General features: G+C 34.0%; 1 protein-coding gene across 1 annotated transcript; it reads right to left on the reverse strand.

The window, feature by feature from the left end:
- Positions 1-1,630: 1,630 nt before the first annotated feature.
- Positions 1,631-14,619, reverse strand: LOC106661566 (trafficking protein particle complex subunit 11). The gene is made up of 21 exons (XM_014385063.2): positions 14,255-14,619; positions 11,213-11,382; positions 10,971-11,156; positions 10,729-10,902; positions 10,219-10,449; positions 10,019-10,160; positions 6,841-7,005; positions 6,694-6,772; positions 6,565-6,619; positions 6,291-6,495; positions 6,041-6,228; positions 5,497-5,671; positions 5,325-5,437; positions 3,250-3,482; positions 3,041-3,177; positions 2,718-2,927; positions 2,494-2,648; positions 2,216-2,432; positions 1,982-2,155; positions 1,864-1,922; positions 1,631-1,740 (listed from the first exon to the last, which is right to left on the reverse strand). The coding sequence occupies exons 1-20, from the start codon at positions 14,465-14,467 to the stop codon at positions 1,866-1,868; spliced, it is 3,279 nt and encodes a 1,092-aa protein (XP_014240549.1). The 5' UTR covers positions 14,468-14,619; the 3' UTR covers positions 1,631-1,740; positions 1,864-1,865.
- Between the last annotated feature and the right edge of the window lie 348 nt (positions 14,620-14,967).

The raw sequence follows: 14,967 nt of genomic DNA on the forward strand, positions 1-14,967 counted from the left end.
TATTTATTTGTGTGATTATGGACAGTCTACATGGCATATCCAGTATCCACAGACCTGTCGAACCAATTAGTTTAACTTAGAACAGTGAATACATGGTTTTGACTGTGTGTGAATGTATTTATTAGCATAAATATAGACACAGTCTATGGAATTTCAAGTGCCCACAGAACTGTTGAACCAATTAAGTTATCTTAGGATATATGATTTTTAACTGTGAATGAATATATTTATTGGCGTGACTATAGACACTGGCTGTGTGGAATATCAAGCATCCACAGAACTGGTGAACCACTTAAATCATCTTAGGATAGACGATTTTTTACTGTGTATGAATGTATTTATTGGCATGAATATAGACAAAGTCTGTATGGAATATCAAGTACCCACAGAACTATTGAATCAAATAGGTTAACTTAGAATAGTGAATGCATGATTTTTACTGTGTGTGAATGTATTTATTGGCGTGAATATAGTCTCAGTCTATGTGGAATATCAAGCATCCACAGAATTGTTGAACCAATTAGTTTATCTTAGGATAGATGATTTTTTATTGTGTATGAATGTATTTATTGGCGTGAATATAGTCTCAGTCTATGTGGAATATCAAGCATCCACAGAACTGTTGAACCAATTAGTTTATCTTAGGATAGATGATTTTTTATTGTGTATGAATGTATTTATTGGTGTGAATATAGACACAGGCTGTAAAGAATATCAAGTATCCACAGAACTGTTGAACAAATTAGTTTACCTTAGGATAGAGGATTTTTTACTGTGTATGAATGAATTTATTGGTGCGAATATAGACACAGTCTGTATGGAATATCAAGTACCCACAGAACTGTTGAACAAATTAGTTTACCTTAGGATAGAGGATTTTTTACTGTGTATGAATGAATTTATTGGTGCGAATATAGACACAGTCTGTATGGAATATCAAGTACCCACAGAACTGTTGAATCAAATAGGTTAACTTTGGATAGTGAATGCATGATTTTTACTGTGTGTGAATGTATTTATTAGCATGAATATAGACACAGTCTGTATGGAATTTCAAGTGCCCACAGAACTGTTGAACCATTTAAATCATCTTAGGATAGATGATTTTTTAATGTGTATGAATGTATTTATTGGCATGAATATAGACACCGGCTGTATGGAATTTCAAGTGCCCACAGAACTGTTGAACCAATTAGGTTAACTTAGGGTTTATAGGTTTATATTGTACATCATTTTAGCGTATTTATAGGGCTGGAGACTCGGCATTATATTGAGAATTCTTGAGATCTACCAAACTTGATCTAACTTTTTAACTTTGAAAAAAAAAATTTTGTTTTTACCTATGTGGGTACATTTCACTTGAAAGTTACAACATTCGACAGTTTTGTTAATAAACATGAAAATAAATCCAGCCTGTCTATTTCAGGGTGTAAAAAAGTTAAAAAGAAATATGTAAGGAGGAATAATAAAAAACATATTTAACCAGGACACTATTTAAAGTAGTGCAATAATAGCAGTTATTAAATCAATATCAGTAACACATTAGAAGGCATAAAACGATTTTTAAAATAAATAAGCAATTGAAATACTAAAAAAAGGGTCATCTTTATTGACTCATTCAAATAACATTTTAAATAAATTATAAGCTTTATTACAAATTTTAATAGATTTGCATATTTACATGTATTTTTTGTTGAATGTTTTCAAGTTTGGTCCAAATTCGATTTAGATTCGATATGGCTGAAATAATTGCCAAAATGAATCTCAGACAATTTATATGATAAATATTTTTATTTATATATTTTTTTAAGTATATTGCATAAAGAAATATATAAAATAAATTATAAATATAATTGAATGTACTTTTATATGTTGTGAGAAGGAAGTTGTAACTGGTTTCCTTTATTCTTCTTTCCTTCGGGCTGAAGCAAATAATTTTTTTTTTAACTTCTTGAGATTGAAATTAAACAATTATACATACCATTATAAATATGTTGGCTGGAAGAGCTCTGAGCACTACTTTTTCTAAGTTTGGCACAATACTGTCTTTCACTGCACTGATTTTTAAATAGGGCAGTGAAGCGGTACCACAGCAAAGCGGGTACATCTGATACTCGAGTTCTTTAGTACTCTCAGGTAAAAGAAATAGGCGCATCTGCAATATAAATCGTGTATTTGTACAATTGTAAGAAATAAAATCAATTTAAACACTCACCTTGTTGATTCCTGCAAATGTAAATTCATTTGAAGGCTCTACGTAGATTTCAACAATGTGCAATTTGGAACTGTGATTTGTTATGAAGTATTTAACGACATACTGACTCTTGATTATACCGGTTGCCGGTGCATCAACGACCACTGAAATAGGGATGTCAATGATTTTCTTTTCTGGCAGGACGCAACTTACCGAAGTTGTCACATTTTCTTCTGATCTGAAATTGTGCTTATAGTCAAATAAAAATCACAAATTATGTCTTTTTTTTAAATAAAAACCTCGCCCATTCAACAGTAAAAGTTGCAATTACAACTGGATCATTAGAAAAAGATTTTGCGGAAGCGCAGATCAATTCTGAGGCCGTGTTTTCAAATTCTAGTTCACAGTTCTTCAATAAGCATTCATAGGTACCTTCCAATTGCATAAACTTACTCTAAACAACGAACAGAAATTAATGCCACTTGTAAACTTTAACGTTTTAGTGCCGACGTCGAATACTCACAAGATGGACTGATGTTGAATGTATGGTAATAGGCCAGGGAGAAGACGACACTATCTGCGGTTGAATTAGAAAAGGCTCTTTTGTGTACAATTCCTCCAATTCATCAAAGTTTGCCGACATATATTTTGTATTAATTTCAAAAGGTTTTTTAATATTAAAATGAATCTGTGATTCTGTCACACAAAAATGGCCATCTATGTAGTAATCCAACTGTAAAACAAATATAAACTCAATTAATCCAATATAAATTATATAAAAACCACAAAAAAAGCAATATTTTTTGTAATATTAACTAACTGAAAAATTTATAACAAACTACTTACTCTAACATCAAGTATTCTATTGTCTAAGCTTCTGCATTTCATATAAAAACATTTTTCAGTTATATGTCCCAATTCACCAAGTTCCAAAGAAAGGGGAAGAGGAATTAAATTTGAACTTCCTTCTACCTGAAAATTACCTTAAAAAAACAACCGTCAGATTAGATCATCAGCAATAGAATATTCTCAACTTCATTTTAAAATTCTTTTACTTGTATGGATGACTTCTTTGTTAATGTTATGCGGGAATGATATTGTCAGACGCGATTTAGTGACGGGTGAAGATTCGTTGTTAGTGATACTAAGTCTTAGTGGGTAACACTCGTTCAAAAGCGCAGGGGGGCTGTGCTTTATCTCCGCCTGGACCTGGGCAACTCTACGTAGTATGGTGCACGTCAGCTGTGGCTTCAATTTTAGAAATTCACCTTCTGAACCGCTTATTTGTCTGTTGAAAAATTTATAGTAAAACAATTTACAGGGTAATTAAATATATTCAGTGAAAACATGATTAAAATTTTATCTTTTAATAGCTAATTTTTTATTTTCCACTATAGATATTAAGGTTAGAAAGAAAAAGAAAGATAAAAACAGTAATAATAATGGAGGTTGACATTGGAAAGAAAAGCACTATTTCATTTCTTAAATGGTCCACTTGGGGTACAAGTGACATAATTACAAAATGCTTAGTTCTTCGGAAAAACAGTGACTTGCTACAAATAGCCAAAAAAAAAATTTTTTTTGCAACACCGGCCATATGAAACTCGAGGTTCTGGTGGTATGGGGGGGGACATTTGTAAGTATGTCGGATTTGAATGAAGGCTGTACCATTATAAGCACCATATCAATACCTAAATCTTGTGGCCACCGATGCCCCTCATTGAGACTTGGCCAAGTTAAACGTAATTCGGTTGGTTTGACAGAAGCTGGGCTTGTGCCACTTGATCAGAAGAAGATTATACCTAGAACTGAATAGTGGCTTTGCAGCAACCAGTCAAAAGGTAAGTTATACCAAGAATCAAATAGTGGCTATGATCCATATACGGTTATTACACCAAAAACTAAATAGTCGCCAGGAACCGTTGGGTCAGAAAACAGTTAATGTGCCTAGAACTGAATAGTCACCTTGAACCGTTGCATTAAAACAAAACAAAAAAAAACACGGTTATTATGCCTAGAACTGAATAGTTGCCATGAACTGTTGAGTCAGAAAACGGTTATTATGCCAAGAAATGAATAGATGCCTTGAACCGTTGGATGAGAAAATGGTTATTGCACTTAGAACTCAATAGTGCCTTGGACCATTTCGTCAGAAAATGGTTATTATGTCTCCTACTGAACAGTCACCTTGGACCGTTTGGTCAGAAAACGTTATTTTGTCCAAAAATGAATAGTTACCAGGAACCATCGGACCAAAAAACGGTTATTATGTCTAGAACTGAATAGTCGCCGAGGACCATTTCATCAGAAAATTGTTATTATGTCTCCTACTGAATAGTCACCTTGGACCATTTGGTCAGAAAAAAGTTTTTTGCCTAAAAGTGAATAGTCGCCATGAACCGTCGGGTCAGAAAACAGTTATTATATCTAGAACTGAATAATCACCTTGGACCGTTTGATGAGAAATGGTTATTGCGCCTAGAACTGAATAATCGCCTTGGACCATTAGGTCAGAAAATGGTTATTATGCCAAGAATTGAATAGTCACCTTGAACCGTTGGGTCAGAAAACAGTTATTATGCCCAGAACTGAATAGTCGCCATGGACCTTTTGGTCAGAAAATGGTTATTATGTCTCCTATTGAATAGTCACCTTAGACCATTCGGTCAGAAAACGGTTATTTTGCCTTAAAAGTGAATAGTCGTCAGGAACGGTCGGGTCAGAAAACGGTTATTTTGCCTTAAAAGTGAATAGTCGTCAGGAACGGTCGGGTCAGAAAACGGTTATTATGTCTAGAACTGAATAGTCACCGTGGACCTTTTGGTCAGAAAATGGTTATTATGCATAGAACTGAAGAATTGCCTTGAACTGTTGAGTCAGAAAACGGTTATTATGAGATTGAAAAATGTCCTTGTGCCATTTGGTTAGAAGGCGGTTTTTCTAAAACTAACTGGCTAACTAGCTTTGTACCATTGACAAGTAGTTTTGTACCATCTCAAAAGGCCAGAAATATGCTTAGAATTTAATCAATAATAACACAATTACACCCAAGTGAAAGAAAATTTCATTTTAAACACATTGAAACTAGTAATATCAAAGGAGAGGAACTACAATAAATAACATTTCTTACTTAAAGTAAAGCAACTCCGGATGAAATGAAATCGAGTCCCGTCCGAATCCATTAAACTTCAAACAGACAGTTTTCCCTTCAATATCTCCAATATTTAACAACACAGCAGATACCTTGAAATCATGATTGATCACATAGAAAATTGTGAATGATTAAATCAAAATGAGTTTACCTGAAGCGGCTTCCCAACGTCATGAAAATTGGGTACAAAGGAGTAAGTGAACGTTTTGACCTCACCGTAGTTGAAATTGAGTTGCGTAGCAACAACATGATTCAAATTATGGCTGCCACTGCCAAGCGTAGTTATCATAAGTTTTGTAAACGTGAAAGGCTGAGGTATATTAGACCTATAACAAAATTTTGAAAAAAAAAAAAAAGAAGCCAAAATGGATCATTTACACTACAGTCCTGTTTAATTAAACATAAATAAACACTACATATGTCATTAATCTGGAGATTATACTAGAAAAACAAAAATGTTAAAATAATGAAATTTAATTTTAAAAAATTTATTTTATTTTGGTTAAGATTAGATGAAAACTTTTTTTTTTTTTTTCTGGCGTGATTGGGAGTGTTGAGATATCGGAGCCTTGTTTAGGCTAGAGCGAATTAGGTTAGCTTACATATCCATGTTCATTTTCAAAACGTTTCATTACATTTTTATTTTTAATTGAGTGAGTATAATTTTTGGTTTTAAATTAAAAAAATAATAATACCTTAAGACAACATGAATCTCAACACAGTTGTAATCATGCCTGCCAAACACTATTTTACATTGAACTGGACATGTGAATACAGATGTGTCGACCAAGATCAATTCGTCCGCTTTTGCTGTCATCCACAGCCCGCGTGCCATCTCCACCTCATTCGGATTTAATTCTGGCTCAGGCTCCGGTATCCCACCCTTAAAATAAAGCAAGATAAAATTTAAAATTTAAAAAAAAATGCATTAAAACAATTGTTTACCTTAGTCAAAATAATTAGATTATTCAATGCTCTTGACACATCATTATCATCTGTAGTGGGCCTTGATATCACATCAAGACACAATCTAGCATACTCAGTGATACTCGCAGTGAGATAGGCCGAAGCCATGGCGATCACCATTAATTTGTTAGCGATCAAAAACCATTTTTCTATTCTATAGTCCCAAAATGTGTGCATCAAAAGCCTTTATAAAATGGAACAACTTAGACAACTTTGAAATAGAAAAATCTAAGTATAAAATTTATAGACTTACGTCAGCGCTTTACCATAATCTTTTGCTTTGTAATATTCTTCGGCCATCAGGATAACTGTGAATCAATTATAATTGTTAGTATTATATTTTGTTTGAAACAACTGTGAAATCATTAGCATGAAAACTTACCTAAATTCTGCCTCATTTTTGGACATTTAAAGGTTTTGAATTGTGAAATTGCATTCCCCAATAATCCTATTATGATGTTCTTGAATAAAATTAATTAAAATACAATACATCGTATTAAATTACATATTCTTATAAGTATCAACTTACAGAATGTTCAACCAACTTTTCATTGTACTGCAGGGCTAAAATCCCAGCCTGCTCGAGTGCAGGATCTAAGGCACTCAATTTGCATGGCCTCCAGGGGCGTTGACCATAAAACTCAAGGTCTTCCCAACCTGCTAAAGGGTCAGGGTTTGGATAGGAATGGACATTCTGCAAATTGTTAGAACAAAGAATAAACAGGAGAGAGTGGTCCATATATGCAATACATACAATCATCCCCTAATATGGACATTACAATGCCATTTTAATGCGTAATTAAAAAAAAAAAAATCAAGCATATGCACTTTTAGTCTGTAAGACTATTTAAGAATATAAATTACAATGTGAGCTGCTGCGAACAGCTTTTATTCCTTCCGAGGTGCACCAATTCCATTCAAAATTTGGCTGTATATTCCTCAGATGTTATAATTTTCAACGGACATAAGTAAATGTAAGGGGGGGGAAACAAAGTAACATTTAATAGAAACTTTTTATTTATCAAAAAGTCTCCATTATGTATTTTAAAACCTAATAAATAAAAAAATACTAAATGATTTATCTTTAAACATGAGTGCAGAGTTTAAAAAAAATGTATATATATATATATATATATATATATATATATATATAACAAAAACAAGCATATCAAAACCAATTTATTCCAAAAATTACTCTGAACATAAACAATTTAAAACTCAAACTGAACCAACTGGGCAGGCAGGAGGCAAAAAATCAAAAAGGCAACAGGGTAGATGGTAACCAAAGGTAGAAGGGTGGTAAGCACAGGAGTGACAGGTAGGCAAAAGTAAATGAGACATAGATATTATGGCCAGAAATGGTTGTCCAGCAAAAGGAAGGAAAAAAGTTTGAGAGGCCAGATTGCGAAAAGAATTGGGAAAAAGCTATAAAATCAAACTGAAGTGTCGACATTGGATACAAACTCAGAACAATAGATGCAGTGTGCCTAGCTCCTAAAAGGCAAAAATCAAGATAACTCATCATTGGGGGCTTGTGCAATAATTCCATTGCAAACGCGAACAAAACATTTTGCCACTAGTCCCAAAAAGGTTAATAAATTATAACAAAATTGCAACAAAACAATATTTTTAGAAACAAGCATGTATTGAATTAAGTGGAAAATATTTTTATAAAATAATAATTTTTAATAATGATCACTTGTGCATAGGGATACAATCTGGGTTTCCTGTTATGATTCTTTGAGGAAACGGGTTGTTTTATTGTATTGAATGTTTTATGTCCCTAGCGTGTGTTGAGAGTGAATATATTTATTAGCGTGAATCTGTACGGTAAGAGGGTAGATGGCAAAATATTGAGTATCCAATTGACCCTCTATTAGGTTAGTTTTTTTGTTTGTTTTTTTAAATTTTATATAATGCTTTTTATTTCTACGAATATAACAATGATTATTAGTAAAGCATAGTACAGGCATGGATCACAATCCGTCTGCCGGAGGTCGTTGTTAAGAGAAAAAAAATAAAATAAAAAAAATAACAGTGAAGAAATAATAATAATAAAGATATAAGAATTAAAGAGAGGTTATAACATTATTCGCTACATGCTAGCACACCATCAAAAAAGGTTAAACATAATAATAAAACTACTTATAATAGAAAACAAACAGAGGGGAAAAGTCTTAATGGTAAAGGGGCAAAAAATCAGATGTAATAGTCATATAATATATAAAGGAAATTGAATGAATGAATTGGAGGGGTCAGAAATTAACTTCCAAATTAGGTCTAATCTATATTTCCAGGCGTCGAGAACGTACTGCATGAGCGCCCGTGGATCTAGGCCATCCAACAGATTTAACAGAGAGCTTCCAGAGAGGGTAAAAGATCCCAAGGATTTAACGGATTTAACAACCTGATCTCGCCTAATATTGTACATTCGGCCATAAAATGGAGTGTTGTTTCCACAGATTGACAATTGCAAAGGGCACATAACCCCTCCTTGCCCCTCAACCAGAGTTCAGAGTTCAAGTTAACGGCCTCGCAACGGGCTTTTAGTAGCCATCTTAAGTTTGAAAGACTAAGAGAATTAAGGTTCTCTCTCTGTAGATTAAATAAGGTGTGGGGGTGAGACAAGTCTTTGAATAAGGAAAAGTTAAGCGAGGACTGAGTTCGGAGTAAGCAATCGTCCCGATGCCGTTCCTTGAATCTAGATAGCAGATCTAAAGAAAGAGCTGGCCAATCAGCAAGGTTTTCATAGATGGGACAGGTTACTTCAAATCTATATACCAGGCGGTCTTATTCCTGATGACTTCGATCACAGTTATTTTTGCCAATTTTATGTAAGGGGAATTCAAAATTTTGAAAATAAATGAAAACTGAAGTTTTAAGGTTGATATGTAAATCAGGTCAGTGGTCATTTCTAAACAAATCATGTTTGTATGCGTTCACCACCTCAATTCTTTCCCCCTTAAAAAGCCAGCGGTTTGTCGTCTTTATTCTCTTTAAATAAAATCATGATTTTGGACTTTTTTAGATTAACTGTCAGGTTCCACTGGGTGCAATATGATTCAAATATTTTAATATTATTTTGTAGCCCATGCGTGGTATATGCCAAAATGACAATATCGTCTGCATAAAGTAGTATTTTTATGCTAACGTTGCCTATTCGGACTCCACATTCGAGAGTCGAGGGGAGATCATCAAGAAAGAGAGCGAACTGTCCTTAGTGCGTGTTTAGAGTGAATATATTTATTAGCGTGAATCTGTAGTATGAGAGGGTAGATAGCAAAATATTGAGTATCCAACTGACCCCCTATTAGGTTAGTATTATGGTATGAGTATGTGATGTGATGATGAAGAAATATCGAGTACTCCACCATTTGAGTGAATGATATGTAAATAGGAAAGGATGTATTTAAGAATGAGTGAATTTGGATTTAGGAACTGATTGCATTGGGGGGCTAAAATGACCTAACTGTTGACAGCACCCGGAGCCAATCCTCAGTGCAATGGACAAGACTGAGGTTTGATCCCAGACTACCAACACTGGTGACTCTCGAGGCCTGCCATTTATTGTAAATTACAAAATCTTGAATTGCAGGTGGACTATGAGAAGTGACAGATTCAACTCGTGCCTGTGTTTATGTGCATATTTGAGCTTATATAAATCGTTAATTGCAACATTTCAAAATTTTAATTAGTTAATTACTCACAGCACATAGTTCCTGGGCTAAAATCTTTCTCTGTTCTGACTGTTTGGCTGCTAATTTGTTGAAATAGCCTGGATGCTTGGTCTGGCTTGATGGTTTGCCCTGTTGTATCATCTCTTCGAACAGATCAGCAAACATGCTGTACCTGAAATTTCCCTTGTTTAAAAAAAAAAAAAAAAAAAAAGGTTTTCTAAACCACTGACTGTTTTGCAAGCCATGCGTGATGTTGAAAGAGTAACATTTTTGGCCCAGTTTTATGCTTGTAGTGGTCGATATGCGCTTTAAAATGGGAGATAGCATCGTCGCACTTCATCAACGCAAATTCCATCCTTGATATTTTGTATCCTATGAACCCAGCTATTGTCTTTACTTCAAATTCATTTGTATCAGAGAGCCTGACTGCTAATAAAGAATCATAAGCTTCTCTATAATATCTGTTAAACATAAAATTTATATTAGGACTTTTCCACATTGACATTTAGTGCAACAATAAAACTGAATCTTTCAGCATAACCATAAAACAAAAATTATTACAAGGAAACAAGAACAGAGTCATTCCATAACATAGAATGAAATAAGTAAAAGGGTTACTTTCTATAAATTATTATTTTTTATAGTATAACATGAATATTTAAACTGAACTTGGTTAAATAAATAGTTAAATGTATTTTATAAAATTATTAAGTGTTAGTTTTGAATATTGAAATGCATACTTTCGAGCAGTTGTAAGTTGGTATTCTAATTCTGAGAAAAATCCCATTTTGAAGTGGTGCCTCACATACAAATACTGATGTGTCTTTTTATTCAAGTTATCTCTATGCCCTTGAATTTGTATTATTTTCTCATGATAATGCTGTATGGCAAATTCAAACAATTTTTTTTCCAATCTGAAAATTTAAAAAATAAATAAATAAAATAACACCGAACGTATGATATTATTTTCAGTTATTTTTACATTAAGGTCCTGTCAAGGAGGTGTTCTGTATGCGGTAGAATAAATAAATGCTTGTCGTTGATCCCAGTTATTACCAAAAGCTGTTTCACTTTATCTTTTACGACCGGATCTTCACTCGCCAGGTTTGAAGCCTTCAATTGTATCAGGGCTACACAAATTTGAGTTTTGTGCTCTTCTAAAGCGGTCCTTTAAAATTCAATTCTTTCAATATTTCAAAGTTTTTACCTTTCGAAATGTTTTACCTGATTGACTGAACTAAAGATTCGCATTCGGCCATCTTTCTTTCCCAATTCGGGTCGTCCCATTCTAAGTTGTAAAAGACACAAACGACTGCGGGAATCAATGTAAGATGTTTGCGCATCCAACTTTTCTTCAGAATGCCTTTTGGAATGTGCATCTCATAAGATGTTTTCTAAAATTGTTATATTCGACATAATTTATACACCTTAATAACTAACCTTAATATGCACATATCTTTTTAATTTAATTATTTTTAATGCAGTGAGGCTGAGATGAAAAGTTATTATCACCCATTTCATCCAGATGGATATATTAGTGCTTTACCCCTACTATTTAACTACGACTAGTCAAAATTTCCGTCTTTCTCTGCCACAATAATGAAAAGAATGATTTCATCTCAGCCTCACTTTAAAAAAAAAAAAAAAAAAAAAAAAAAAAAAAAAAAAAAAAAAAAAAAAAAAAAAAAAATCAATAATATTTGTAATATTATTGATGTTGTAAAGAGTGGTTCCGGGATCATGGAGTCAGTCCTTGACCAAATGTTTGTCTGATTTTATTAATTTTTGTTTGTGCCATAAATGTTTAGTTCCTATTCAATTTAATTGTTTTTGGAGCCTGAATGAACTTTTCCTATGAACTAATGAACTAATCCATACATGTTTAGTAATCATAATTGACCACATTAATTATTTCAGTTAGACATTTTTTATCTAAGGTCTTGGTCGAGATGAAAAACGTAGTGTCATGAGTGGGATTCGAACCCATAAATGGAAAAATGGCAAAAAGAGGGAAAATTCGAAAGGTGAGTTCGAATATCGCTCGTGACACTGACTTTTTCATCTCAACCAAGACCTTAGTTAAAAAGAATAATTATTTGAAATTTTTATAATTAAAACAAGATGATTAATGTACAGACAAAAAAACCAATAGACATTTAAGTGGTTATTATGGAGAGAATGTTTTGCTTTTGGATGTTAAAACTTACGGAAGTTTTTGTGATTTCTACATGTTCCTTTAAAGAAAATTTATTATTTATTATTATCCCTAGGGCTCAAATATTTCTTGATCTCTCAATACAACATCAAAGAACAATTTGAGCTTGTCAAAGAAAAAGCTAAAAAAAGTTAAAAAGCTTTTCTTATCCTTCATCTTCTGTTGAGACTGTATAGGATGTTGTAAAGAGTGTTTCCGGGATCATGGAGTCAGTCCTTGACCAAATGTTTGTCTGATTTTATTAATTTTTGTTTGTGCCATAAATGTTTAGTTCCTATTCAATTTAATTGTTTTTGGAGCCTGAATGAACTTTTCCTAGCTTCCCTGGCTCTAATGCGATTGATGGAGCTGTTTTCATTTCTCCTGTGATAAATAGGTTTGCAAGTCTTTGTAGGCTGCCTAATGTTTGGGCTGCTGGTTTTTGCTCAGCTTTCGTCCAGACAGAATAATTTGGGTCTTATTACTGCCATACATAGCCTGTAAGCCATTTTCAGTTTTAGTCCTCAAGATGACCAATTCCGCTCAATGAGAAAATTATGACAGAAAACCAACTGTGTTCAAAACTTTACTTGACCATTATGTACGTAAGGAGCCGAACTGAGGCCTGTCTTATCAAAAGTCCCCACATGATTCGTCCAAGCTCCTTACCACTCACAACTCACAATGACCTCAACAATCCTTTTAATGATTTGATCCTTTCCTATTAAAATTCCGTTCCTACCTTTCTTCCCACGCTTAAGGTATGTATACACTAACTCATCTCAAGAAACAGGATGGCCCTGCCTCATAAGTCACACGGTAATTTTTAACATGTGTCTTTCGAATGCAATACTGGAAATACGAACACATTTGTAACACGTTGAAAAGATTCTGGGATTGCCTACATTGGCAGAAATGACCCAGTGCTGGTTCAACATATGTTCACCGACTTGCAGACCACCATCAACAGATAAAGGTGGCACCAGGGATGCGGTATTCGCCGAATGCTGATTACTGCCGAACAGCTGCCAAGTCTCGAGATGCTCACCTTGGCATTTACCAAATAGCACGCCTGTAGAAACACATGCAGGGTTCATACAACCAGCCAGTTTATGTGGAAACAGCAAATATGTATTATGCATCGAACTATTACCAATCATGATGGACAACAGGGAAACTTGGTCGACAATTTTCACCTACTGACTGAGGGGCGAGTTACAAGTTGTACGACTATCTCAACTAGATCTAAGGTACCTATCAGTTTGGAATTGTACCAATATGTAAAAATACTTTTTGAAACTAATGGATTATCTAAAATACCAGAAACTTCAAAAAGTGTTTGTACAGGTTTTTAGATTTTCACCTACCGGTTGAGGGGCGAGTTGCGAGTTGGAGAATTGATATATTCAACTAGTTCGACTAGATTTAAGGAACAGCTGCATCTGCAGTTACTGTTTTGTGTAGTGTCTACAAGCTCAGTCACAGAGTACTGTTACCCCATCTTACTTTCGATCCGTTTCCATTCTTTGAACACCTCATTCCGATTTTTGTGATTCGGAAGAGAAGCATTCCAAATTATTGGTTCAGCTTGGTACAGAGGAACTTTGAGACTGTTATGTTGGGCCAATCCATTCCAAACCAACAGAAACAACACTATGAAGTTATTTCATTAATACATCTTTATAAGTTAGGAATCCTTTATTAATTAAAAATAAAAAGCAGTGTTGATTGATGATTACAACTTATATCCATACCCAGTTGATTTCAGAATGTGTGGATGCCTTGAGTTCGGCTACTTCACGAATATTTGTGTTCTTTGAAGCGGACAAGTAAACTGACAATTAGCCGAGCATGGCAAGCAATGAATATTGTTGCTTGGCGAATAACCGAGCACCCATCCCCCAATCGACGACTCCCGCATGTCTGGAGTCATCTTAACACTTATTACACTCTATGTATGTAATTATATTATATGTATTTGAAAGCATACAATTTTTATGAATGTAATTGTGTGTTTTAGAGAGTCAATAGGCTAATTTTATGTGTTATTGCTTGCTATTTAAAGTATTTACTTTGGGTTTAGGCCTTGGATATTCATAGTTGCTGGGGAGTAGCTTGAACCTGACGGTCGATTCGTCGGCTCTACGGTCATTCCTCAGGGCGTCCCAAGTGGCCCGGTGGACTGCGTTGTTCGCCGTGTCCAAGCCGACGATCCCAATCAGTGCTTTCGGCCTGTCAAGCAGTTCCACGGGGAACTCGAAGTCCCTTTCGGCCAGGTTCAACATTTCCGTCTTAGTCCACTGAAAACACTAAAAATGTCTGAAATTCGAGTTCAACCGATTACGACTTATTGTTTCCGAAAGCATAATTTATTTGAAGTTTTAATCTATTTAGTTCTTATCAACTGAAGACTTATCAATAAAACTGATAACCTCATTCGAGGTTACGTGTGCACCATGTTACATCAATGCAAAAATCAAGGTCACAGCAGCACATTTATTTTCAGAGTTTTTTCATTATTATTATTATTACCAAAAATATGTCTGTCTTTTAAATTATGTTTTTTAAGCATAAATACACCAAAATACGTTTTAAATAAATAATCCAGAACTTAAACTTTTTTGGAGCAACAAAACTTCTAAATAAATAAATTTACAACATATTTAACCAATAATAATAAAAATTAACATTATATGTTATCTTGTGTAAACTTGTAGTGGACAAATAATCTTTCTGTGAAAAAAAACTATACACAGACAGAAAGATTATTTGTCCACTACAAGTT

This window comes from Cimex lectularius, unplaced genomic scaffold (assembly GCF_000648675.2).
Source record: "Cimex lectularius strain Harlan isolate CLEC.00 unplaced genomic scaffold, Clec_2.1 scaffold16, whole genome shotgun sequence".
Lineage (NCBI taxonomy): Eukaryota > Metazoa > Arthropoda > Insecta > Hemiptera > Cimicidae > Cimex > Cimex lectularius.